This window comes from Mesocricetus auratus, unplaced genomic scaffold (genome assembly GCF_017639785.1).
Source record: "Mesocricetus auratus isolate SY011 unplaced genomic scaffold, BCM_Maur_2.0 Super-Scaffold_100007, whole genome shotgun sequence".
In the NCBI taxonomy this organism is placed as follows: domain Eukaryota; kingdom Metazoa; phylum Chordata; class Mammalia; order Rodentia; family Cricetidae; genus Mesocricetus; species Mesocricetus auratus.
Window position 1 is genome coordinate 14,743,276 of NW_024429191.1, and position 27,894 is coordinate 14,771,169.

The following is a 27,894-nucleotide window of genomic DNA, read 5'->3' on the forward strand; positions in this document are numbered from 1 at the left end:
CTCATATGTGCACCCCACACACATGCATAACTAAAAATAACTTGTTAAAACATTTAAAATTGCGGGCCGGGCGGTGGTGGCGCACGCCTTTAATCCCAGCACTCGGGAGGCAGAGGCAGGCGGATCTCTGTGAGTTCGAGGCCAGGCTGGACCGACAGCCTCCAAAACAATACAGAGAAACCCTGTCTCGTAAAAACCAAAAAAAAAAAAAAAACATTTAAAATTGCATCCACCCAAGAATGAGATATAGCACTTCCTTTCCTTTATTAGCAATGATTTAAAAAAATCTAGTCATCATGAACTGCCCAAGTATGAGGGCAGAAGCATTGGTGAAAGGGCCTCCTTCACACAAAGGTGAGGGTTTAGAGACACAAAACTTTCCAGAAGGCTAATCTGTAAGCTGACAATTTCAACAGAAAGTTAAATATAGCTACTTTCATCTACGAATTCGTCTATGAATTTATTCCGAAGAGATTATTAGACAAATGGGCCAAGGTTCACACAGAAAATATGCTGCTTATGGCATTATTAGTAATACCAAGTTTTTATAAATATCTCAGTATCATCAAATGGAGAGTATTTAAAGAGATCGAGGTATACTACACAACAGAGTCCTGCCCCCAGTTAGAAGGATAGTGGGAATCTGTGAGGCATACTGGGGCACTTCCTTCAGGTTCTTTATTGAAGGGAAGGATTCCTGTCCATCATTCCACCCCTGAAAACAGCATGCACACACACTGCACCATGCAACACAAAGAATGGGCCCGTCCAAGTTGGTGGTGCATAGAGGCTCTGAGTGCTGAGGTGTCTGGTGATTTTTTTTCTTTCCTTATAAAAAAAACCATTGCCATTTGAATTTTTGATTGGGTGCATGGTATCTTTACAAATAGAAAATCAACTATATTTAAAGGTCAAACGAAAACTTTTAAAGGGGGTGTAGCGCTCCCAGAGAAAGGGCAGTGATGAAATTGGAATGATAGCTGGTTTTGGAGGAGAATGTAGAGGGAGTCTGAAACCTGCTGCAGATTGTGTGTGGAGTGATTCAAGCCCTAGAGAAGCTGACAAGCCCCACCCCTTATGAGCCTGTGCTTCACAGTCGGTCCTTAAGCTGAAAGGCCAGCTCTGTCATTTTCTAGGTAATGAAACTTGGGACAAATTACTTAGCCTTCTGTTTCTCAGTGTCCACATCTATAAAACAAGACAGCAATATCACCTGCCTCTAAGAGTGTCACGAGGACTCAGGGTAAATGAAAAACACCCAGCACAATGCCTGGCATGTAACCAAGGCTCAGTAGACACTAGCACTCACATTGGGAGGTCTAGGCTATGAAGTTTAAGGTGAAGTTCAAGATGCATAGGGTTCAGGGATGTGACAGTCTCATCCATCTCTGTTGCTCACTTTGCAAGATGAGAATAATATACAGAAGGGTCATGTTGAAGATTTAGTGCCAAATGCCCACGCAGCACTTAGTCACAGTGAGTTTTCAATTTGTACTTGTCACTATAAACATACAATAATTATTTGACTATGAAACAAGCAGCAAGCTTCCTGGCCTCAGAGGTATCCAGGTAGGCTAAGCAACCACTCATGGAAGGACCTAGAGACTTATTCACAAAAAGATTCAACTAGACCTGAAAAGCCTATGCAAAGTCATGGAATCATAGGAATGACTTTGGCATGATGTGCAGGATGACAGGATCATCACCTTAGGGAGTCACATGACAATTCCATGGTCAGAGACTAGCCTGATTTTCAGGCCAGTGAGTCAGGTGATGATGATTCTTCCAAACTGCTCATTCTTTCTTAAACACAGCTCTACTGTTCTGGGAAGGCTGAAGAGGGTGGTTTACCCAGTGGTGGGTTACAGAACCCATGGATGTGGTTGGTTGCAAGATCCATTCTCTCTCCCCAGAAACACACACATTATACAGTCCCTGAGACCTACAAGGAGACATGGCTGCAGGCAGACACTGCCAGAACAGGAAGCACATGCTGGTCACTCCTTTGAACATTATCTCATCTACTTCTCATGAGACTGATCCACTGTCAGGTTATCATCCCATTTTACAGATAACAGTTTTTAAAAAATGAGATCCTTCAGTGAGTAAGAAATGGGGTCTAAGGTACACTTACAATTTGAAGTTGGTTTATTTCAAAAGCTTTATGACAGCATCTTAAATGGGCTTTAATCCCTTTTAGGACCAGGTGTACATATGCACCCAGGATTGGAGGGGTCAAGTGAATCCTCTCAAGGTAGTAGGAGTGGAGAAAGTCAATGTGGCCAGGGGATTACCTGGAACCCTAGAGAGAAAGTGTAGGCTGCATCCTACCTGCTACATAGGAATCTGTAAGCAGCAGGAATTGAGCATATTGCCAAGAGTTCCTGCTTCAGGAGCTAAGGGCTATTGCTAGAGAAGCCAAGAGTTTGAGTCTGCTCAGCAAGATGAAGCACCACACAGATTACTCATTCTAAGATACCCAAGTGCTGGGAAGGGGCCACATTTGTCACTTCCTTCCTTTTACGGTCTCTTGGTTAACCCAGGCAGGCTATGAATTTGCATCATCCACACCTCTCTGTCCTGCTTTGTTATGGCTAGGATTGGTCATGACAGTCCCCTATGTTTCTAGGGTGATTTTTCCAGCCACTGCCAGCATCTGTCCACCCACCAGGCAGTTCCCATGGGGACAGAGCTAAAGCTTCCTGACTTGAAATTTCAGATTCAAATTGTATCTCTTTGACCTTCAGGAGCCTTGAAACTTCTCATCAGTCAGGATGATAACCTACCCTTCTGTTGTAAGGGTTAAAAGCGATCATTATATACTGGAAAGACGGGGGGGGGGCAATATTAGAGAGCCAAAGTCTGGAGCGTCGCACTTTAGGGTCAGAACCTGGCTCTCCCACTAGCTGTTTATCTTCAGACATGTTACTTAACCTTTCTGAGTCTCAGAGTCATCAGTTGTAAAATGGGTGAAATAGCACCGTCTATGTAGGAGTTTTGCGTTGAGTAAACGAGTTCAGAATTTTAGAGCACTTGCCGCTGCACCTGTCACATTAGTGGTTACTCAGTAAATGTGAGTTGTTATGATTAATGTGTGGAAAGCCCTCAGCATGGTAAAAAAATGAGTATCCAATAAATGGTGGCTGTTATTCTTACAAGGTACATGCTCCTCGGAGAATTTTGTGCACATTTATCTCCTCGAAAGCAATAAAAATGAAGATGTTTGAGAAGAAGCTTGTCCTTAGGTAAATGTCAGTCACAGCTGGGAGAAGCCATGGTTCTCTTGTCCCTTCAGAGGACCTCCACCAGCCCTGCCTGTGCCCAGGCTCTCCTCTGCTTCCTGTGGACCTGCCCTTCACTCTCTCAGCACATGCCTACCAGGCACCTACAGGGAGCCTGAAGGAGGCCTGGAAGCCCAAGCCCAGAATGCAAAAGCTCCTGCTTCATCTTCTCTAGTTACGAGCTAGTGGGCAATACACAACAAGGAAGTGTACACCAACAATGGTTATTTAATGACAGCTGGATTTGAACCTGAAAGCATGTGATAGTAGGGATCCCAGTGACACCATCTTATGGCCATCTCCACTTCCCCTTTCTCCCACCTCCCTGGCAACCTATCCATATGCTGTCTACTAAAATTCTGTTTTAATTTCGAGAAGGCCGTGCAAACATAATCATGCAAAGCAATCCTTTGAGACAGTCTTGTTTTTCCTACTCCACCTGAGTGATGTATGTCCATATTTTCTTTTTTTTTATTGCTGAGTAGATTTCACGTGTTGGATGTAGCATTGGCATCTAAGATGGTGCGGTCTGGCGTTAGGGCTATGGCTAAGGAGGAAGTCATTGTAAAGGCTCCTTAAAGAGATGCTAGTTGAGGTAGTTGTTCATAGATGAAGAGCAGTTGGCTGGGCAGTAACTGCAGGAAGAGGAAGTGATCATGGTGGACAGGCATTTGGTTGTAAGGCCCTACACCCAAAGGGCACCTCACTCACTAAGTGGACTGAGAGAAGGCAGATGGCGGGTTGAATCCTAGACACTCTCACTCAAAGGAAACTCAGTTAGGAGGTTAGAACTTGGTGACTGTGGTTTCTCCCTTTCCAGTCTCTTCCTGATTAACTATAAATACTGTCTGGTCTCCAGTGCTGGCCCCACAGATGCAGTGACCGTGGTTTTCAATTGAACACCTCCAAAAAAAAAATTAAAAGACTGCAGAAGTGGCTCACTGCCCACATGTGAACTTCAGCCAAGACTCCACAACAGAGCCCAGCCCTCTGAGTCTCCCAGATGCCTCGACTCTGTCCTAGTCAGACCCTTCTGGGTTTTGTGAAGCTATTTAAGAAGTTAAGCTTCCCTCGCTGAAACGCAGGGAAGCAACATGGAAGAAAATAATGGCGTCGGTGGAGAAATTTCTGATTGACATAAGTGGGGAAGTTCCCTTAAGAACATCATGTACCATCTAAGCAACAAAGCTCCAGTTCATCTCTTACTCTGTTTATTTACGTGCTATGGCAAGAAGATGTGTTTAAGGTTCCCATAGCCTTGCACTACAATTCAATGCTTTGGGAAAAGCAGCCATATGGTCCAGACATAGCAGTTTCATTTCAGAATTCACACATTCCAAGTGTGGCACTATCCCCTAAATGGTACTTTTGTTGTCTTTTTGTTCAAGACAGAGAGATTCTTGTAGGATCAGAACTGTTTCTTGGAATCCACTGATAGACAAGCCCATCAGTTCTCTTGGTAGGTCAGATGCTTCATAATTAGCTGAACTCAACTGATTATCTACTTGGTGATTATGACTACAGTGACATAATATTTCAACTGCAGGGGAAGCATTCCAGACAGCTCCTAAGTAGCATAGTCAGGCTGGGGATGGCTGGCAGGGCTTCCTGCATTAGGAAGAGCAGACCACTACATCCTTCTTGGTCATTCTCCTTGTCTCCATCATTAGAAACTTCTCTAAAGACCTAAGGGAGATGTGCTCATGACAAGTGTGTTGTTCTCCCTCTCACTGAGGCTCGATGGCCCAGCAAAGTATGAAAGTGAGGCCTGTGCTCCTGAAGCGAAGCAGTCTTGAGTCTGTGGAGCTTGTGAAACAACCACACCACCGCAGGAGCAAATCGCAGCAAGTGCGATTCAAGGAAGATGGGAACACTAAGAGTCCGACTGGCATAGCTGAGGTTGATACCCAAACTCCTGAAGACCCGGGTCTAATGGGGAAGACGCAAGCATCCCAGCACCATCACCCTACCACCTACTCGCTGTCTTTCCCCAGGTCCCACAAGGCAGGAGGCTTTCGCAGCATCTCTATCCAGACCTCCCCCAGTCTCAGGAAGCATTTCCCAGTTTTCAAAAGAAAGAAACTCACGACTAGCAAGTCCCTGGTAGAAATGCCAACAGCATCCCCAAGTGCCATCCAAGTCAACGGCAACCTCTCTGAACAGGATGTTGCGTCATCTGACCTTGCCTTCCTGAGGCTGGCTCAGCATCTTGAGGATGGACCTCGAAGACTGAAAATGCCCCACCCATTTCTCCCTAGGATGTCCAAGGTGCAAAGCAATGGGCCTGTTAGCTTCTGCTTGGAATCTGGAACCTGGAGGTCCTCAGAGAAAGCAACAGCTGCCATTCAGGTTCCGGATGACATTTGTCATAGTCCAACCTGGGAAGCTAGAGAGTCAGCTTTCAGCCAAGAAAGCTCAGCGAAAGAAAGCAACTCCATACCCACTTTGGTTGCCATGTGTCCGGGGGATGGGCAAAGAGTGCTGACATCAGATCCGGAAAGATTCCCCTCCTGTTTAAACGCCAACAGCAGTGCCAGCAACACCCCAGGCACAGGAAAACTCACACCTGAATTGCTTTTGCCCAAAGATAACCCTGACAACAAAGATCTTGGCTCTCTGGCATCTCAGTCAAAGAAGACGTGTGTTCCCTCACCATCACGGACTCACAGCTCCTCTGAGCTGGGCTCCCACAGCCAGCCAGCCCATGTGGGAAGAGCCTCTGATTGCCCAGCCTCCAGTGGCAATCACCAGGACCCAGAACCACTCAAAAGTAGTAATGCATCCAAGTCTGTTCCTGTGTGTTGGCAGCATGTGGCAAAGCTCCCCAGCCAGTCAGACACCCCAGAGCTTCAGACTGGCCTGGGAAGTGAGCACCCCCCTTCCTCACTTCCAAGGCATGAGTACAAGCCTCAGAGCAGCAGGGAGCTCAGTGGGAGTAATCATAGTCACCTGGCACAGGGCGAACTCTGTGACCTCCAAGGCCGGCTGCAATCAGTGGAGGAATCGCTGCATTCAAACCAAGAGAAAATTAAAGTCCTATTGAATGTGATTCAAGATCTGGAGAAAGCTCGCGCTCTCACTGAAGGGTAAGGTGAACCTCTTTGTATTAAAACCTCCGAGTGAAGTCATTTGCTGGGAAGGGGCAGAGTGAGAGCACAGGTCACCGCAAAAAAGTATCTTCCAAATGTTCATGATCTGTTGTTTGCCCAGATGATAACTAATGCCCTCCCTCTGCCCTGTCTGGGTTTTGATAATCCTCTGGCAGCTCTGGATAGATGCCCATGGTTAACTCACTACTGTTTTCAGGTTTTAGCCAGTTGGGGAAAGGGATGAATGAAGTCTAGGATTGAAAAAATGGCTTATAGAGATGAGTGTCTAGTAAATGGTGGTGGGGTAACAGCAGTAGTGTCTTCCTATCCTCTGAGTGAGTTAACAAATTTGCATTGCTTTAGTTTCACATGTGTTTGCCCCAAACGGCTAAGGGAATCCCTACATCGGGCTTCCTCTCTACTGACTATGTTGATGACTTGGGTTAGTCTGACACTGACCAACTCAGTGAAAATGAAGCCAAAGTTCTGACAGAAGAAAGTCAGAGCATACTGTCCAAGTGATGGACTCAGTAGTGGTGTGGAGGGCATCAGGCAGTATTTGTTGAGGCACAGAGTGATCACCCCTCTAGAAAGGCTCTAAATACCAAGAGAAGGCAATGGTTGAAGCTCATTAAACAAGGCTGGAAAGAGAAGTAAGTAGCTGGAGGTGGCCACTAGCAATCAACTCAGACAGACTCCCTTAGGAGACTGTGCTGACCGAGAAACACCAAGCACAGGGGTCAGGAGTCTCCATATTCACTCACCTGCAAAGCTCTTCATCTTTCAGGACCAATATCAGAAAGACACATGATATTTGAAAGTGGTTAGAGATGTACCAAGCACCTCAGAAATGGGAGGTTCCATTATTACAAACTCATTCATCATCGTCCTTGTATCTCCATGTATCTCGGGGCATCATGAATGCTGAGCTGTGGGAACTAAGATCATAGACTGAGTTGATAGAATTTGTGTCTCATGTGGCATTAGCCTATGCATTTATCCTCAACCTGTTCTGTCTTATAGGCGGAACTTTTATCGAACAGGCCAAGATCTCAACAACTGCAGCACCTGTCAGAACACGGCGTGCATCATATACAGGTATCAGCCCAAACTGTGACCTGCGATGCAGAGCAGGAAGTCTCAGGTCCACAGAACACACTATGTGCTATGTGTAGAGAGCTGGGAGAGACAGAGACAAGTGCCTGAGTCTTAAAATGAAAGGTGTTTGTGCAATGTCTTATCTGGTACCAAGGCAAGGACTGTTTTGTTTCTTATCCACAAGGTCTAGGAGCAAATCCTCTGATGCAATAGGTAACCAGGAGAACAGATAACCATCCACCTCTTTACACACATCTGCATCTCATCTCAGTTCATTGTCAGAAGGTGGGGAGAGGAATTCAGAAAGTATAGAGGTTTGCCCAACTCATGCAGAATATCTTGAGAGCAGAAGGGGCCAGGATTGGGACTCATATCCAGGTCTTCTAATCCTAGTTACCCTATCTCACCAACTCTTCTCTAAACTCAATTTCCTATATCACAACTTCTGTGTCAACTACTACCAGCACTTTGTGTTCACTGGTAAATACACTATTTCTTCCCAGTGTAAGACAAAGCTGCAGTAAAATCAATTATGAGACCTGTGTTTGAAGTCCTAAATCTGACACCAGCCCACTTGTCTGACCCTGGAGAGTAGGCATAGTGACCTCTATTCAGGCTTACCAGGAAAACTGACACAATGTCTGTGAATTAACTTGGAGACTGCAAATACCTGCACACAAGTGAAGGTGCATTGCTGTTACTTCTGGAAAGATTAGTAATCTCCTTGCCCAGAGGCCCACTTGGCAGCACCCTGGAAATACAGCCAGAGCACTCATTTTAGATGATGACATCTAATTTTGTTGGACAAAAGAGCATGGTTTTGTTTTCTGCATGACATTTCTCTTTGGAAAGAGAGAGCAAGGGCCTGAGAAAACTACTGTCCACTAGGCTGCCTGTTTTCTCTCAGAGCATTTCCTTCCCTCTGTTGTAGCCTGAGATCTCATGCTGAGGAACCTGGACACCAACTGGTGCTTCCATGTAGACAGGACCCTGGGCATCTTCTCATTGGCCTGTTGACACCCTACATGGAAGATTGCATGTCTATACCAGATATTAGGAAACTCAAGACTATTTACACAGTCCCCACAAAGCGAAAAGCAGGCTTTCCCATCTCAAAGCAATAGCCCCTCCAGAAGAGAGAATTCTTGAGAAAGGCCTGCTGCACTGGAAAGTGAAACCACAGGTCTCATCAGTTGCTGCTCTTCATTTTTAATCTCTCATCCTAAGCAGAATTCCTAATCACTAAGAGTACAAAAATTACTACATGTCTAGACAGCAAAGCAGGCTAAAATAACTATTCATCAGAATCAGGAAGAATTGATCTAAACTAACTTGCACTTACATTTTAGACAGAATTCCTTCAAGTACCCAGGTGATATATTTTCTATTATTTTCAGTGATTTTCCTTTTCAATATGGCTAATGTTGGTAAAAGAGGTACATGATTATTTCCCAGTCTAGTGCCAATTTCATGACCTTCTCCTAGGCAAGTCATGTCTGGTTTCTAGGATTCCTCACTGGAGAAATGAGAGGCTTTAATGACCCCCAGTGGCACCGTGTAGTTCTGACATTTTGTTATTCTAAATTGAATTAACAGTGACAATATTTGGTAAAACTGTGACTTTCTGGGGACTGAGAATGTTTGTGTTTTCCTAACACTTGCTTCAAAGATCCCACGCAGGCTTTCTAAGGGGAGTTACATCCCAGCTGGCATTGCACACCTTCATGCTCTCTTCCCATCCTGCCCCAGCACACATTGTTTGTGTCTGTCCTTCCACACATCCAGCCCTTGCTGCCATTTAAAGCCTGACTGTCATCCCAGACAGTATCTGTATCCTTGCTTCCAAATCACTGCAACGGAATGGGCAATTAATTTGATGAAAGCAAAAAAGATCAGAACATCATCCCTGTCATGGCAACAGTGAGACAAGAGTTGTCATTTAAGAAAAAAATTTTTCAAATGACTTCAAACTTGTGTTGTGTCCTGGAAAGTCAAATCTTAGGAGCTAATGAGCAAGTGATGTGAAATACTCATCCTCAGGCTGTAGTCTCTCTCCCTGATGACAGATGGGTCCAGCGCCCATCACTGTACATAAAGCACATGGTACATGATGGATTGCCTAGTAGCTTTTCTTCCCCAGAGAGGCTGCTAAGTTAGCAACACATAAGGTTTGCTAAGTGGTGTTGCCCACGGGCCTCACCTCATCAGCCATGGGCTATGGCTATGCTTCCTGCTCCTGTCAAGATGTTGAGTTCACTGGTTCTAAGCAGCTCATTCTCACTGACCCCCAAGTCTCCTTGGTTCCCTGCTCTTGCCAGGAATATCTTGACTAAACCATCAAGGAATACATCGTCACTATTGATGTACTCCTAAAGGCACTGGGCAGTGTTCTCTGGGGCTTCCAGAGGTTCAATGTACCAAGGAGAATAACTTCAAGATTTTTAGTGTGTATGTGGGGGGGTTGTCTTGTTTTGTTTTTTGGATGGGTGGGGTAGGGGTCTTGTTTGGTAGTACTGAAGAGTAGACATAGAGCTTTTCAGTAGTAGTCAAGCACAGGACCACTGAACTTTATCCTCAGCACTATGTGTATTTTCTAACTAAACTTCCAGAGGAGGGGTAGGAGTTGGCTTTACCCTGTCTTAAGCTGCTTCTAGCCTGTTCAGTCTCCATTTGTTCTTGTTAGCTTTAATCCCAGGTCAATTTACCCAAGGGGTTCCATGAATGCCACTGGTTGTTCCCAAGATTAAATAACACGGAATTACTTAGTGAGAAACTTGTTCTCTTTTCAATTTTATTTCAATTCTTCTGATTACCTAGAAGGAAAATCTGTGCTCCTTGCCACAGCATCTTTCAGCCCTTCTTAGTGCTTGCTTATCACATTTCTTTGCAAAGAGAGAACAGATCTCAGGTTCATAGCCATGGGCAAGCAACAGTATCTAGCCAGATTGTAGTAATTTTAAGCATTTTTGTTGAATCTTTTAACTTGTAAAAGTAATCCTCTTAAATATTCATGAGGAATGATACAGGTCTCCATTTCTAAAATTACCTTGCTTGGGTTTATATATTTGCTTAAATTTAAAAAGTAGGCTAATTTTGAACAGAAAAGGTTAAGTAAGAAATTGTGAAGTGGGTGTAGGAGAATCTCACAAAAACAACCAGGATATTGAGGTGCAGTAGCACATGCCTGTAATCCCAGCATTTGGTAGACAGAGGCAGAGGGATTAGTGTTAGGTCAAGGCCATTGTGTGTGTGTGTGTGTGTGTGTGTGTGTGTGTGTGTGAGAGAGAGAGAGAGAGAGAGAGAGGGAGGGAGGGAGAGAGAGAGAGAGAGAGAGAGAGAGAGAGAGAGAGAGAGAGAGAGAGAGAGAGAGAGAGAGAGAGCACAAAAAGGAAAATATCTAGGAGATACATCCATTTCCTCCATTCTTCACCTTGTCCCCTGATCCTCCAGCCACATCTGCCTGCATTTCATCATCATACTCACTCTAAAAGTAGTCAGCAGAGCCTCTTTGGAGGACTTGGTTCATGCACTTATTTTTCTGGATCTAGCTCTTGGGGGAGGGGGGAAATCTACTTGATTTAAGTTGTAAAATGCCTCCAACATTACCAGGGAAAATAGTAAGATTTACCCTTCTAAGGGGTTGGAATACATCTCCCATCCAAGCATATTCCATAGGAAATGGGTATAATTTCTGAGCTCATGGGTCAATGGAAATGTTGGCCATGTAATGTTTGAAAGGTGAACAGGGAAATGGGGAGCTGCCATCCAATGTCTCATTCTAGCCTCTTCCCATTTCTTCAGTGGCATTCATGGACTTTAAGTCTGTGTCACACTTTTCCTTACCTCTTTTTTTTTGAAAAATGTAGGTCTATGTATGTTTTACACACACACACACACACACACACACACACACACACACACGGTTTTCAACCAACCACTGATATGTAATACTCAACATCTATCAGTTCCCTGTTTCTATCATGACATACCTGAGGCAAGTAACTTATAAAATGTGAAAAGGTTATTTAGCTCATGGTTCTAAAGGTTTCAGTGCAAACTTGGGCAATCCCATTGCTTTCAGCCTCAAGTATGACAGAACATTCCAGCAGAAATCCAACATGAAGGAAGCCACATACATCATAAACAAGGAAGCAAAGAGGGTTTGAGACCTCAGTTCATAATCGTCTTCAAGAATAACCTCCCAATGACCTAATGATCTCTCAGGGCCCCACCTACTAAAGATCCACAGTAGCCCCTAATGCTATCACCTTGCAGCGAAACTTCTAACACATGGACAACCCTGGGATGCACTTCTTAGTCAGAGTGACACCCTCAAGTTCATGTCATACTCTTCAATTATCCCTTAGAAAATTAGCTCCCTTCTCACACTGCCTGCCTTAGCACCATCAGTTGTGTGGGAACTCTGAAAGACACCCCACAGTCACACAGTCCCTTTGTCATTTACTCTCGTTCATTTACTTTACACCCATTTAGCTGTTACAATTCTCCCTAGTAAATCTGGTCCTCACATGTCAACCCCTCTACTCTGGCTAAGTAAAATTCCTTACCACAAAGTTCAATCACCTCAAAGCTGGTTGGTCTTTTTTTCAACAGTTTTTTTTTGGTCCTATCTTTAATATTCCTCTATGTGCACTGCCAATTTATACCTGAAAATAGAATCTGGCCATGTTACTCCCCTGCTAAGTAACCTTGTCCTGGCTCCCTTTTCCCTTAGCTGGCCTTTTCAAGGCCCTTGGAACATGATGCTAAAGCCTTTCACTTGCAGTGTTTCCAGTTCCTCTCCAGACCCAAAGACTGCTTAGCTGTGTGCTCAAGACTCAGGCCCCAAAGACTCAAAGAAGGTCCCGAAGGCATACCCATTCCTCTGCTATACCACGAATCCATATCAAGGTCCAATGTGTAGTTTACAGTTGGTATTTAACTGATGCTTACGAGAAAAAACACACAAAAACATGACTATATTGAAGTGAGGTGAAGAGTTAAAAGTAGTGGAGGGCATGAGACAGCTTTGTAGATCACCCCAAAATAAAGTCATTATTGCCATTTGTGTGCAACCCCACTTTGAAGGGGGGGCTTGCAGGGGTTGTAATAATCAAATGTTCCTATTAGGAATGAAGGACTTCTACATACCAGGTCCTTTGAGCGGAATCCAATAAAGACTGGATGTAGCCCATGGATTGTCAATTTAAAATACTTGGAACACTGTATACTCTCAATGAGATGGAACCTAATCAAATCTTCCTCAGATGACTCAGACGGTGCTGCACTTTCACAGGACATTGAGATCCTGTTCTTCAGGGCCATCTAGCATTACCATTCAGGACTTTTGTGCCAACTCTGGAAGGAAGGAAGGACTCGATTGCAGACAGCCAGAAAACTCCCCAAGGCCAAAGTCCCCTTGCTCTGGCATCTGGGTAATCTTGATGTTCTCTAAAGCACTAGAGAGGCAAGCTTTCCAGGGTGATGAGCAGATGCCCCAGATATCCATACTGTAATTCCTGGACCCCGGGAAGATGCAACCTTCTCTACTGGAAGGGACTTCCTAAGTGTGACCAAGTTAAAGTCTTGAGATGGGGAAAATTACCTGGGTGGTCTGAGTGTCATACAGAGGTCACCATGAGGACAAAGAGAGTGGAGAGTCAGTAGAGGTGACATAGTGACAGAGTCAGAGCTCACATGCCTAGTAATATGTGTGGCCCCCCAAAGCTGGTGTGGGGAGGCGATTATCTCCTCACAGAGCTTCCGTAGTAGTTCACACCTTCACTTACACTGCTGGAGGGCCTTGGCCTCCAGAACAAGAAGAATGAAAATCATAATTTTTATCCAGCTATGAATTTTCTGGTCCTTAGATCAGTGGCAATAGGAACCTGACCTTTCATATTAAATATGTATAATATAGAAATTCTGCTTATCTCATTGGAGGCGAGATTATCAGACTTTGTTTGACCACTTTTATAACTTCAGCAGCTGAGTACAGGTATTTACTTAGAAGAAATGTAAGGAAAAGAAATAAGAAAGAGTTACCAGTATGTGAGCCACAGCTTACTACAAATCTATTATTTACAGGGCACAATGTCACCCCCCCACACTGTATAATACATAGGATACATTAAAGTTCCCCCATTCTACAGATGAGGAAATTGGGTCTGTAGCAGAACCTGGCAATTGTAACATCCTCAAATTAAGCAACTAAGGCTGAAAGAAGATGCTTGCTTACAATTGTCTTGGTACCAGTTATTTAAATAGCAATCTCAGCGCTGAGTTATGATTACCCCCTCCCCCGCCCTGCAAAGCAATTTCCAGAGCACCTTGTTTTCAAAGGCCAAACCCATTTGATGGCTATAGGGCTTGATAAAAGTTGTCTCATTGATGAATTCTACTCAGTCAACAATATTCTAAGCCCTTGCACTAACGATGCATCCCCTAAGTGGGACTCTCAGAACACAACCATGGCCTACCTGCTTCAGAACACAACTCTGTATGTATGGTGGGTTCATTCCCAATTTTACTCCCTCTCAGGGAGTTGTAATAATGTCTTTGGAAAGTTTGAGGACCCCCGAACAAGGTGAAATTGGGGAACCTTAAAAAAAGGAAGAAATGATAACCTATTTGCTAGATTTTTAGGATAGCCCGTCAGTGAATGGAATTGTTGAACTCATAAAACAGCCAGAAAACTAGCATTTCTTTGTCATACATCCTTGGGAGGCTAGTTACCCTTTGGCTTGGCCTTGATTTGACAGTTAGATGGTCACATATAGATCTCCAGGATGGAGATAGACGGGAGAGAAGGAGGGAGCGGGTGTTGTTCTTAGAATGAGCCTTGTCTTCCTACACTTTTTGTGAAGCTACTGTGGGGCTCTAGCTTGTATTACACATAGCTCAAGGGAATCATCTGAGGTCTTCCATCTGGGATGAGGAACCATTGGCAATCCAGGCTGACATTTCTCCTGTAATTAAAGTTAAGAGCAAAGAAAGCCCAAGCCTGTTTCTCAGCAAAAAGCCCAAAGGCTAGCACTGCCCTCTACAAAATCCTAGAGGATTCACAGCAGTTAACTGAGCAGGTGGGTGTGCCAAGCACTGACCTTCACAACCATGGCTTCCCTTCAGGGGAGGGGTGTGATCACCCTTTGTGCTGAACCAAGGAACACACAATGCTAAGTGCCACACAGGAAGCTTCCACAACCCCTTAAGCTCTTCAAACCCCACAGCGGACGCTTTAATTCTGTTTCTCTCATTACAGACATCTCCACTGGTAAAACCCTTCTAAAGCACACTTAGAAGCGGGCAGATATTCAAAAGGAGGTCCCCTGCAGGAGCTTTCCTTTGTACCTAGCACTCTCTTTCCAGGGGCCTTTCTCCTCTTGGTTTTGATAGTGACAGTACATGACAAAGAGACTCCCTGGGACATAGGTCACAGCCTCACAGCTGTGCACCCTGCAGGGGGAGAAATTGAGGCCTTCCTTTTACAGACTAAGCAAAGAGAGCAAAAAGAGCCTGGGAAAGCCAGTGAGCTGCCAGAGGTAATGTCCTGAGCCCCTCCTTAAGTTTCTTTCCGTCGTTAAGCTATTTGGCCACTGGGCCCCCATCTTGCCTGCCACTTAAAGCTCTTACCTAATCTGAGAAAAAGACATTTCTCTAGAAACTGCAGTATGCTTCAGCGCTGTGGGTTTAGCAACCGATGCTTCCCTTAAATTATTTAGTTTTGTTTTTCCTTTTGTCTGTTGCTCATGCTCTCCCAGCATGGAAACAGGTAAACAGAAGCACAGTCTTCTACTCTCTGGACAGTAATGATATCTGCGGGCAGGGGGAGGGGGTGGGGGGCATTTCTAAAGCACACAGCAGAGTTGTCCTTTCTAGTAATTACAAGTGCATCTATAGCCCTCGTAAACTCCAGTATAGGCTGGACCACACTATCTCAATATGAATATGACCATGGATGTCATCTAGCATCAACAGCTACTGGCCACAAGCATTGCTTAAATACTCTCATTGGGGTACAGGTGGCAATTTCTCAGAGGCTGACAGGTTGATATCCAAGTCATTTATTTGTCCCCACTCCCTGCCTCCTTTGGTAGCTTCTCTTTCTCTAAGAGTCTAAGGGGAAAGGAGGAAGATTTACAGCAACAGCAATTTATCTGCAATAAAAAGTGAAACCTACTTTAATGCATTAATAGCTAAAGAGGCTAAAACATGCCATAAATATGGAGTCAAGCACATTGAGTATCACACAGGAATAACAAGAGGGTGCTGCAGGGACACAGGCCACAAATGACAACACTGTAACTGAGCCTTTACTTCTTTGTCAAGTTCATAGAGAAATCATTAACATCCATTAAACAAGTCACCATGCCAGGTGTTTTTGCTAAATAAAAATTGTGCATGGGTGAGTCATCTCATTTAAAAGCCAGATGGCAGGATTATCATTCCCATTGTGAAGATAAGGAAATTGAGCCTTGGAGATGTTGAGGCCCAAGAACCTAGTTAAACGAGTTAGGCTCAAACATTCGTCCCCACTTGCAGAAGGCTTTCCTGTCTCCTGGTTCCTTTTGACCTTGTTTCATCAGTTAATACCTGTGCTACATTTCTGAGAAATGGCCCATCCTTTCAGAGAGCTTAGAAAGTTTCTCATCATGGGGGCGTCTATATGGCTCTACAGCTTGGCTCTAGAGTTTTCCTGTGTGCCCAGAGAATATTCTGTGATCCCCTGAGGACTCATCAGCAGATAGATGCCGCAGGAGAAGGCCTATGTTTGAGAGTTGAAAATGGTTCCAAGTTGTGGTGCCCAAACTTATAACCCATAATTAATAAAGAAAAAAGTCATGGAAAGTTTGAAGAACACTACCCCTTGGATCGGTGGTGGTGTTTGGGGGGGGGGAATACACACTAAGGCTATTTCCCCAAATTCTGATTGTTCCCGTAAAGTGATATGATTTGCCCTCCCGAGGGCAAACTGCCCTCTCTAGACCCATGGATTCCCACAGCTGATTCTCTGAAAAGGAAAGCTGCAGGAGCCTAAATCACATGAGGGCAGAGAGGGACTACAGTGTGCTCCCAGGAGAGGTAAGAAAGGAACAGAGCTGCATCTGGAGTTTTCTGTCTCCAGGAAAATGCTCTTGTGTCCAACTTGCTCTCAGTGTAGACTGAAGACACTTTCTAAGAAGAGAGTGCCAAGGGCCACTCTGGGGAGGGACATTAGTAGCCAAGACCCAAGATGCAGACTAATAACAGCTGAGCCCATATATAATTTTAACTAAATTGTCCACTAATGGGGACCATCTTTTCTGGGTACACTGCCTCACTATCAAGGTGTTTTTGAAACATAGGAAAGATATTGCCAGATAAGAGGTCAGGAGGGTGTAGGGACCACCCTCATGGCCCAGCCCAGCTGGAGTCTTGTTCCACAGATGATTGTGGGGTCACACAGGAGACCTAGGTCTCTGCTTGCACCCTATCCCACATCTACACACCTCCTGGCACCCAGCTCTCACATGGGTACAAGGAACTGTGTTCCTTCAGCGTAGTGTGTATGCTGGTGCATAATCTTTACAATTAGAGTCATGGCCCAAGTCACTGGAAGAACATTCCCCAGTTTCTTCAATTGGTAAATGAAAATAATATTGCTTATCTCATGGTATTATGAGAATTATGATAGGGAATGCTATCTTGTCATATGTCATATGGTTAACTCCATAAACGATAGTTGTTTCTATTATTATTATTATTTTACATTTAAATTACTATATATACAAATATAACAGGATCAAGGTACTCATTGCTGCTTCTCCTCAGAGCATGAGCCTCATGTGGAAATATTCCCTCTTTAGAGATAAAGAACAAAGAAGTAAGAAATCAGGAAGTCAGGTAGATGCTATGGGCTAGATATCTGTGCCTTCTGGAATCCATATGTTAAATCTTACTGTCACATTTCATGGCAATTTGAAAGTGGGAGATGACTGGATCAGGAGAGTACAACCTTCATGAATGAGAATGGTGTCCCTGTAGAAAAGACGCTAGAAAGTTTGCTGGGCCCTTGCGTCCTTTAAAGACACAGGGAGAAGATGGGCATTTATGAACCAGGAAGCAGGACCTCACTAGACACCAAATCTGTAATGCTTTGACCTTGGATGTTCCAGCCCTTCAGAATGAGAAATGCTTCTCTGTTGCTTAATCCACCTACTATACAGAATTTGCTCTTATAAAAATCTTAGACTTAGACACAAAGTTTAGATTTAGGTCTGATCATAGCTCCCAGTATGATTTCTCTTTGCTAACTTGCTTATCAGATAAGTGGACTTAACTTTCTTCCATCTTCCCAGGACAGTCTAATAATAAAATAAAAATACGTATCTGAAGTTTTGTAAAGCTAAAGATGTTATATAAAAGCAGGAGTCCCCCTACCCCAATTTCCAATCTTTCTTAATTTGGTTCTATGAATTTGTTTCATTTTTGAATGTTTCATCTTATAATGATGCTCTCTGTTCTGAAAATTGTACTTTATTTTTGCTTTCCCAATTTCTGCTTACCCATCCAGGGTCATCAGGAGCCTAGAGGTGTTATTTTGTCATGCATTTATACATTTTTCCAATATTTATTTTTAAGTGTGTGTGTTTCTGTGTGGGGGTGCGGTAGCCCTTGGTTGCCAGAAGACGACATTGGACCCTCTAAGTTGGAGATAGACAGGTGGTTGTGAGCTGCTCCACCTGGGAACTGAACTCAAGTCCTCTGCAAGTGCAGTGTGTGTTAGTAACCACTGAGCCATCTCTTTACCTTACTGTAACTTCAACCAGGTAAACCATAGCACAGGTTTCCCTCTGCTTCCTAGAACATATTTCTGCTTTGCATCCACCATGATAGTGGGAGCTAGAAAAGTTATCTGACCCACAACTTTAAATGCACTGAGGCAGCATGCCTGGACTTGTCCTTGGATGTCAAGGGCACCAAGGCTCCCCAGGAACTGAGGAAACATCCCCCAGAGGATGACCTTCACACATCTTGACAGATCTAGGCTATCATAGTGCTTCCAGTTCTGGATGCAACATTGTAACACATTCTTGCCTAATATTTATTGCTCCCAGTTCCTGGAATCTGCCCAAACTAGATTGGAGATGTTCAGCTTTCGTTTTAGGATTCTAAATGGAATAGAAGGAGCATAGGTGGAGGACTTCAATAGTGACGGTATAGGAGTGAGGTGTGGAAGGACAAGAGGAAGGCAGGAAGGAGGGTAGGGCTATCAAGGTTGTTAGTGCTCTACTCAGACCCGAGACCAAACCTCAAACATGGGAGTTCATCCCTAGAATTTACAAACAACTAAGTTGCCAATTTATTCCTCTTCCCAAGGGGTTGATGAACATGGTCCTGGCTGTCATCTCTTCTTGTCTACTCAGCTTTGAGAGGAAAGGCAGATGAGGGAGGCAGGACGGCCCCTCCCCATTTATGAGCCAGCTGCCACCAAGGCAAAATGCCCTCCCTCCCTCCCTCTCTAAACTAAACAGTAGTTTGTCAAAAGGGTGAATAAGAAGAAAAGTGACAATGTTCCTTTATGTTAATAAATTGCTTTGGCCTAAAAAACATTAATCAATTTCTTTCCAAAGCACACACACTTCTCAATACTCTGCTATTTGCTTGACCTTGAAATGAAAGTCACTTTCAATCCCCTTTAAACTGTCAAGACCAGTGGGGAGAGACACATGGGGGAGGGGCAGCTCCCTAAATCCTACTGATTATAATGGAACCCTGCTGTGTTTCCATAGAAACATAACGATGCATTCTTCCCTGAATGTACATGAGGGAAGGAGTGATGAGCAAGGTATACAAGGTCTGAAGCACTGGAGGTGCAGGTGAGGAGGTGAGGCATTTGTCCCTAAGAGATGAAGACAGAGCACCCAGTGAAGAAGAGCAGAGTGGGTGGAGATTGTGCCCCATGGAGGTAGGTAGGTAGCACAGCGTGATCACACCTGCCTCCCATCAGCATGACTATCCCGTGGTAAGGTTGTTATTGTAACTCCCACATACAGCTGAGTCCTGGGGAAAAAAGAAAGTTGTCCAAGGTCAGCCAACCAAGAGAGGATGCAGCCTCAGTTCAAACCCAGGAGCACTCAACTCAAAAGCCTTTTGCTTCCGCCTCTGTGATGGGTAGCACTTCAAGTCAAGAAGAGGAGACAGAGTTTACATTCTGTCTTCTAGCTATTTCCTTCCCAGGTCTGCCACTTCTGGGCACATGATTAAACTCGCTCAGAAACGTGTTTCCTAGTAGGTTTAGAGATATTTGTAAATACTGGGAAATGTTAGCAGTTCATTATTGCTGGTTTGCTTTGGATTAGGCAGTCAGAAACTTCACACAGAAGGAGAGAAAAGCAGCCAGTTGTACATGCATACTCAGATAACTTGATTTGGAACACATGGGCAAAGACCTGGAATGAAGGGATACTTGAGAATTGGGAAGCATGGTTGGATCACCTGTCTTAAACTCTGGGAAGCAGAGGTAGTGTCCCTATCTGACTAGCCAAGCCACTGGACTTCAGCACTAGAGTGGCTGGCTGGCTGGCTGGCTGGCTGGCTGGCTGGCTGGCTGGCTGGCTGGGTTGATGTGTGGGTGAATGGATGGGTAGGTGGGTGGATGGATGGATGGGCAGTGGATATTCGAATGGATGGGTGGATGGATGGAGAGGTGGATGTATGCATGTATGGATGGATGGATGGTAGATGTGTGGATGGATGGGTGGGTGGGTCAATGGGATGTTCTGTACCAGATAGCATGGAGTCTTAGCATGAGCAGGTATTACTCGTTTCCTTTGGCTCCATCTTATATTCTATAATAAAGATTGTTTTCTGCCACAGTAGTAATGCATAGCTGTTTCAGGAGCTAAAAGAACTGTGAATATGACTGTTTCTTATCAACCAAGCATGCATGCCTCCAGTGGCACAGAGGCTGAGAATAAGAACTTGCAACTTGCTGCCATAAACTCCTTTCTCAGTGCAATGCAGCAGTTGCCTGAGATAATGGTTTCTAGCCTCTGTATCTATCTCCCAAGTTTCCTCAGGAGAGAAGCAGGTACAGGTGATGTTGACTGGAAGCTGCTCTATCACCCAAGACAAACTAGGGTGCAATATTGGGCAATAGTGGGAGGATGAGACTCAAGGTGTGGTTTTTAGATGTCTCTGAAGGCACTTTGGCTAGAAGGTCTTAAATTGTTGATGATGTAGGGTATAATTTACTAGGGACACAAAGTTACTGATCCAGCAATGCTGGTGCTAACTGGCCAGACATTTCATCTATCTGTCACTCCTTTCTCAGCATCTAGAGAAGGATCTGGCATATGGACAATACTTAATCAATCTTGGTTGAATGCCAGAGTGAACATGTGGTGCCTAATCTGTGTTGCACATTTAACATGCACCTGTTTTCTACCCTTGCCTGTGATACCGGGGGTGGGAATAATACTTCTTTAGCAGAGGGCCACTCTGCTACTTAAGAATGGGGAAATGACTTGCAGTTGATATACTCTGGAGCTTTGTTTGAAAAACACAATCTGTGTTCCATCCATTATGTAAGTCAACCTGCCAGGAGTATGTCCCTGTAGAGAGAACCAGAGAGTAGCAGGAAGACAAGGATGTCCAAAAAGGAGAGGAGAATCTGGAGAAAGGTTATTGACACCTCTTCCTGCTGGCTACACAACAGGACACTCTGCCTTTCTGTCTCTTCCATTTCAGAATGCTCAGGACAATGTTGCATTCTGGGCTTCCTTTCTCACATGTGACAATAGTGATTTACGTCTACAGCAGTGCTAACTGTGATCTTAAGCTCTGGGAAGTGACACGGGTATCACAGACAAGAGCAGGTAGCACTCACACTGCATCACAGAGCCATGTGGGGTCTTTTGTCTTCCTTACACAGAGTTTCATTCACCCCCAGCTAAACAAAGGGCATGCTCTGTTTTTATGACTGTGTTTCTGCCATTTTCTAACTCTCCCATGTTAGCTTCTCAGCTGAGGACCTTCTGAGGACACATGTGACAAGCACCTAGCACTGAAATGCACCCAAGAGTGGAAAGGAAGTGAACAGCCAAAGACACAGGCTGGGCAGGGTAGCCTAACAAGTTTCATTCGTCCTAGCACAGCTTTCTGGGTTCAGGAGAAGCTAAGCAGAGTGAGGAAGAAGGAAAAGGGTCCCTAACACATGTTTACCACCTCTCTGGGCACTAAGAGCCTGAGGGGACAGCAGGCTCCTTCCCTTGGCCCAGGTTCTTTGCTGCCTCCACACTCCTGGGGCTTCTAGGCATCTTGGTGCCATATGACCTACTGTTTCCCTCACAAACCTTTGCAGTAGTCATCACTCTACCAATGAAATAGACTGTACATTGATGACTCCAAATGCATATATAAAACTGGAGAAAGGAGAAGGAATCTACTCACAGAGAAGTGTATCAGTCTCTCTGTATGGAGGAATGCTGGAAGGTAAGCCTTATATGTGAGGCTCTCTAAAACAGATTACTGAGAGATAATCCAAAGAGTATAGTGTATCAGTGGTAATCATGGTAATAACGGTTCTAACGCAGAAATAAGAGCTAACATATGCAGAAGGATTATAGTATGCCAGGCACTGCTCTGGGCATGTCTCTGACATCATCTTACTTTGCACATATTGATTTCAAAGAAAGTATTAATGTTAGATGGCATTATTATTTCTGCTTTACAGATGAGGGAACTGAGCTCAGTTTGATTATGTGTGCCTTTATATTGTTTACATGTTAATAAATTAGTTTTCATGAATACTGTCAAAAAGTAAGCATTTGTAATGACGATCACTAAACAAAGATGAAAACGAAGCTAAACCCAGTATTTACTGGGTGCTGAGGTGCTTTGAGCTTCATTTACTTGACAATGTCCCCATGAGGCATCATTAAATTATAATTCAATAGTGAGGAATTGGAGACTCTGGGAGATGACTCAACTCTCCCAAGGTCACACAGGCACTCGCTCCCTAGTGACACAGTACTGGATCCCAAGGTTCTGCTCATGTGTGCTCTGGGAAACAGGATGCTAACTAACATCAGTGTGTGTCATTCTGAAGCCACTCTCCTTCCTTCTGCTCTGTCTTCCAGTGTGGAGTATGACTTCCGGCAACAGGAAGGCAGGTTCCATGAGGTCCTCCAGAACCTGGAGGAGGCAGAACCAGCGGAGGAAGCACCTTCCCCACCCAAGTCTCCAGCAGAAGCCCCAGTCCCTGAGAAACAGGATTTACGGAGGAAAAGCAAGAAGGTGAAGAAGAAATGCTTCTGGTGGATATGAGAGGATTGGGGGGGTCCCACATTCCTTCCTGAGATGGGGGATGCCCTGCCCTCAAGGCCTCCCTTCTCCTCTCCAGAAGCCCAGGCTGAGATCCCTTGACTTGTGACATGGGAGTGCCTCAGAGCTGGTACACTGTTGGACACCTGGTCACCAACCTTACCTGAGTATGTGCCACTGCTCGCTGAGGATTTTGTGGACACTTGTGTGGCCGCTTGTTGAGCTGCCTGCCACACAGAGCAAGGCCTCATCTTTGTCTGCTAAGTTCAGATTCCCACCGTAAGCAAATCTCCTCTGCGCTCCCAACACTTCCACAACAGCAAGCATTTGCTTCCCACCCCAAGTTCATCAACCCCAAAGAAACGGAAGTAAGTGTGTGCCATGCACTGCAGAAAGACAAGGGTTATAAGCAGGCCTCCTAGAAAATATCCCACAATAAACTAGCAGGGTTCTAGGATTTATCACACAAAAGCACAAGAGAAGTGAGCAGGTCCTAACAATGCCTGGTTGCCCTGATGTATTAAGTTGTCCTGCTAGAGCTCAAATCAAGGAGCTGTCTTCTTGTAAAGTTTGGGCTGTGCAGGGTGGGGCAAAGTAAGGTTGCACACGAGTATTAGGCACCTGTTGTGTGATTGTTCTATGCGACTGGAACTCAAGGGACTTTCACAGCTGTAGTCTTTCTGGGGCCACTTCACTATCATATGTCTCTGTAAGGCAAGAGGGATGTAAATGAGAGGGTCTTTAACTTTAGTATCTCACCATTCATTTACCTGTAACATGAAAGGTCCCAAGACTCGGCCACCCGTATGTCAGTATATATTATCAAGCAACATTAATAAGACTGAGCTAGGTACAGCACTTTTTCTCATCCATGCCTCCTTGTGGCAACCATGTAGATAGGCCCAAACATACTACTCTACAGTTTCCCTTCCTGGTAGCCAGGCTGTAGTCACCTGATCGAGGATGAATTGCGACTGAGAATACAGATTAAAGTCCCTTCCTCCACCAAGTTTGAATTCTGTAAGATCTGGCTCAGTCTATTGACAAGACCTCTGCCCATGGATGTCCAGTAAAGCTTGCATGCCGAGCAAACTCCTAAAGCAATGTAATTAAGTAATTGCTACATACTTGGGCTGAGTAGGAGGCAAGGCTTGGATTCCTTTGCATTAAATCCAGTATCCTGCCAGCCTATGATTGGACTGACACTGCCAGAAAGATGAGCCACACCTAAATGAAGAAAGCATTGTATAAACGCGCCCCCCTTGCCAAAGACCTGGTGTCTGAGTGAGTCTCTACCATGCACGTGGGATGTGCGTACCCCACTGCAAATTGAGACTAATTGAGCAAACCGCCCCAACAATTTCACTTCCCCTGTCACAGTGCTGGAGTGAAAAAGCTATTTCAGGGAGAGTGAGGGAAATTTGGCAAGGAATCTTGGCTTGTACTATTTAAGACTTAGGATGTCATTCGAGATGTTCTTTCTCTGTTTCTAGTGTAATGTTTAAACCCACAAAGTGAGACCAGAATATATAACGTCAAGTTAGAATTAAGATGAATACACTTGTCATGCTCAAGAAACCACATTTCAATTAGATATGTTACCACTGGCCAAAAGCCACAGATCTTTCTTTCTGTATCCACACACTCAACTCTCAGTTGGTCCCAGCAATTGGGGGGGGCACAGTACAGAGGATAATCCAATAAAGCAAAATCATTTGGGATCTCTTATGTAATTTTATCTTGTAGTGGTGCTTCCATCTTAATTTGTTTTGCTTACATTAATTTCAAATGAGTTTATATTCTGCAGCACCAGGCTAGAATGAAAATATTCTTGCACTTAGATTTAGAGATCCAGGCAATAGAATAGCCTATGCCACTAACCTGGAGAAAGTGGTGTGATTGTGTCCTTTCTTGACAGGGGAGAAGAATGGCTACCCCTCCCGTTTCCTAAGTTCTGTGTATCTTCTGACAGCCAGGGAGCACAAACTGAGAGCTAGCTGTAGCCTTTTTTCCTGGTTAGCCTGGAAAGATGAGATGACTGGAGTAGCTCATGTTTTTACACACACATGTGAGATAGGGATCTTGCATCAACTCTGAACTTAATGAGATGAAATTAGGATTGGAAAATGTTGACATCTCCAGAAATAAAACCAACAAAGAGTATGTGATGATTCTAAACCAAAGCACAACACCACATTGCATTGCTTAGGCCACTAACCTGCACCTGGAGAGGAGGAGGTTCCTTCTGATAATTGAATCCTCAAAAATGAGTATGTGGGAAAAGGATTTGACAAATATCAGCCTGCTGAACAGAAAGGCTCATCTGCATTAAATAAAAAACATACACATATATACCAAAACTCTATGCTCTGCTACTTGTGTTGAGTACCACTGCTTCTTTGTAAAATAGTGTGTAATATGATAATCTACAGAAATGTTATACTGAGATTATATGGTTTTATGGAAAGAGATTAATTTAGCAAAAATTACTTTTATGAAATGAAAGGGATTGATTCATTTGTTTAAATTGCAGGGGTTTAATGTAGCTGTTCCCTCTATAGTTATAACACTATCCCTGGAACTTAACGCCAGCTCATCTATAGAGCGCCTTCTTGAAGACAATGTATCACTGTAAGGTTTTGTAAATTTCTAAACTGTTTTAAATGGGATATTATCTTTTGCAATAAACTTAAGTATTTTTCCTAGGTCTTAAGACTCCATTATTAGTGTGGGTTGAACTGAGTCGTGAAATTTTAACTTAAAAAAAAAAGCCTTAATAATCCCATAGGCAAAGATAGTTATAATGCTTCACATATTGCTTGTTTATAAACAGAGAACCGATCCTGAAGTGCCTGTGACAGCAATCACAGATGCCTTGCATCCTGACCACAGGGGGGTGACCTGAACCAAGGAGACATTCCCAGCTACATTCAAAGGGGTACCCATCTCATTCGTGGTTTATCTTTGTACACAGACACCTGACTCTACCTTGTTTAATATTTCTCTTTAATTACTTTCTGATGAACAGTTTCCCTTAAAGGGCATCTTTGGATTGCCAATACCGAGGGAAAAAAACATGAAATAGTAGTTTGATTAAATTCAAATGAACTCTTGCTTTTGAAGGTTGAGGGATCTAAGCATAAGACCGGTTCAGTTGTGGAAAAGTTATTGGTAAATATTCAATGTGTTCTAATGGGATGTTAACACCAAACTCATGTTGTGCTCTCTTTGATTAGTCAGAGAGAGAGACAATTGAAAGGAAAGGACCTTTCTCATCACGAGAGTCAGCATTTGTGCTGTTGTATCACTGGAGACTTGTTCCTATCTGGAGGGTGAACCTCCCACTCTGGAAAATGCCAGTTTGAAGGAAATAAAAGCAAAGCAACACTCTGGACATGGAAGCAAAAGTCCTGGGTATGACAGCATTCTTTCCCTGAGTGACCCTGTCCAGAGCCCCCAAATTTAAGAGGACACCCTGGCAATTAAGCAAAGAAAGCCTAAATAGTGCAGTAAATACCCATTCATTCGATTGCCCATGACAATAAGTTGGGAGGAAGAAGGGCAGGGGCTTCCACAAGGGAGCAGTTGGTATCGGATGAGGGTTTGAGACCCTCTTAAGGTAAGGAACCAACTCATTCTGACTTATCAAAACTGCAGCAAGCAGGGCAATGTATGCTAAGTAATTGTGTTCAATGACTCAGAAGAACAGGTCAGCCATCATCCCCAGCACAGCGTTCTGAGGAAAGAAGAAGGAAAGCTGTGCCATGGCATCAAATTCCCAGATGTGGGAAACCTTGGAGAGACAGATCTTTCTATATGCAGCATGAAACATCAAGGTATGACTACTAAACTGGGGAAATGGGCCATGGGAGCACCAATGTTAGTGTGCAACATGTGACATGCCAGCCCATGCCACCCATCACTCACATTAGACCTCAAGTCTGTTCTTACCTTTGTCCACTGAGAAGAGTCCGTGGCATGATCTTTACTTGAAAAGGTTCTAATTTTAGGACACTCTGGGCAACTTGCTGGATGCTAAAAATACATCTGATTTTAAGTTCCAAACCACAAAGATGTTTTATGAAAGTTACTCCAATCAAACAGGAAAGGACTGGGGAACACATCCAAATTCAGTGCTGACTGTTTGCTATAACCTGTATTTGACCAACTTAATGATCATAATCACCTTTTAAGTACTTACATCTCAATTTGTTCCCATCTCCCTTAAAACAACTGATAGCCCAAAATACCTAATGACCATGTGATACTACCCCAAACCCAAAGCTTCACAAGTTCAGGATTTCTTCCTGCCTTCTATGGAGCTCTCATCCCACAAAAAGCAGAAATGTACCTTCAGACACCACAGAGCTTGGTTCTCCCTCCAGGTCAGACAGCTTCTCCATGACAGGTGTCTTAATGCCTTTCACCACAGTGACATCCCCCAATGTGTCTGCTAGAGTTCTTCTTCCTGCCTAGAACACACTTACCACACTACACCCCTGTCTGCCCAGTTTCTGACAACAGGTAATGACATCCCAACCAGCCACCACCATGATCACAAACCACACCCAATGTTTGTCTCATCATTTACCCACACCAGGGCCTTGCCCTCAAAGTCCATGACACATCTGTCCTTGAACATATGTCAACATCATTCTTTAGTGAATGTGCTTGCCTCTATAATGCTCCCGGGGAAGGAAACTTGCTTATTGTCAGTTGCCTGGTGCATACCCAACACTCACCACAGTGGGCCTTAGATAGGTGTTGAAGGGACAAGTTAATTAGTAAATAGGATCCAGTGAAGGAGACACTAACTCTCAAGCTCTGCCTACCCCTGCCCAAAGGGTGGGTACTCACAAAGGATGGAGCAGTGCTGGTACCCAGCCTCAGTATCTGTACCCATCGAGTTGGAGGCTTTAGCAAGGAACACTGCCCAAAGCCTTCAACTCTTCTATGGTCTGCCTGACATTCAGGACTTAGGAGCAGCAGGACACAACTGTCCTCACCCTGCACCTTTATTGACAGCCCCCACTTAACCTTGTTTCAGAATAAATTGCCATCATAATTAAATCCGAATGCATTCTGCACATTTTACCAAGATACTGCCCAACTGAGTGAGA

General features: G+C 44.2%; 2 protein-coding genes across 3 annotated transcripts in view; one reads left to right on the plus strand and one right to left on the minus strand.

The window, feature by feature from the left end:
- Positions 1–25,479, plus strand: part of Insyn2b (inhibitory synaptic factor family member 2B) — a 112,153-nt gene extending 86,674 nt beyond the window's left edge. For both annotated transcript variants that reach the window (XM_040748447.1, XM_040748448.1), the window contains exons 2-4: positions 4,141–6,367; positions 7,394–7,468; positions 22,591–25,479. In XM_040748447.1, the coding sequence (XP_040604381.1) occupies positions 5,022–6,367; positions 7,394–7,468; positions 22,591–22,777 (1,608 nt within the window). In that variant the 5' untranslated portion in view covers positions 4,141–5,021 and the 3' untranslated portion in view covers positions 22,778–25,479. The remainder of the gene's footprint in view (positions 1–4,140; positions 6,368–7,393; positions 7,469–22,590) is intronic.
- Dock2 (dedicator of cytokinesis 2) overlaps positions 1–27,894 on the minus strand; it is a 409,830-nt gene that overhangs the window by 174,224 nt on the left and 207,712 nt on the right. The window lies entirely within an intron of this gene.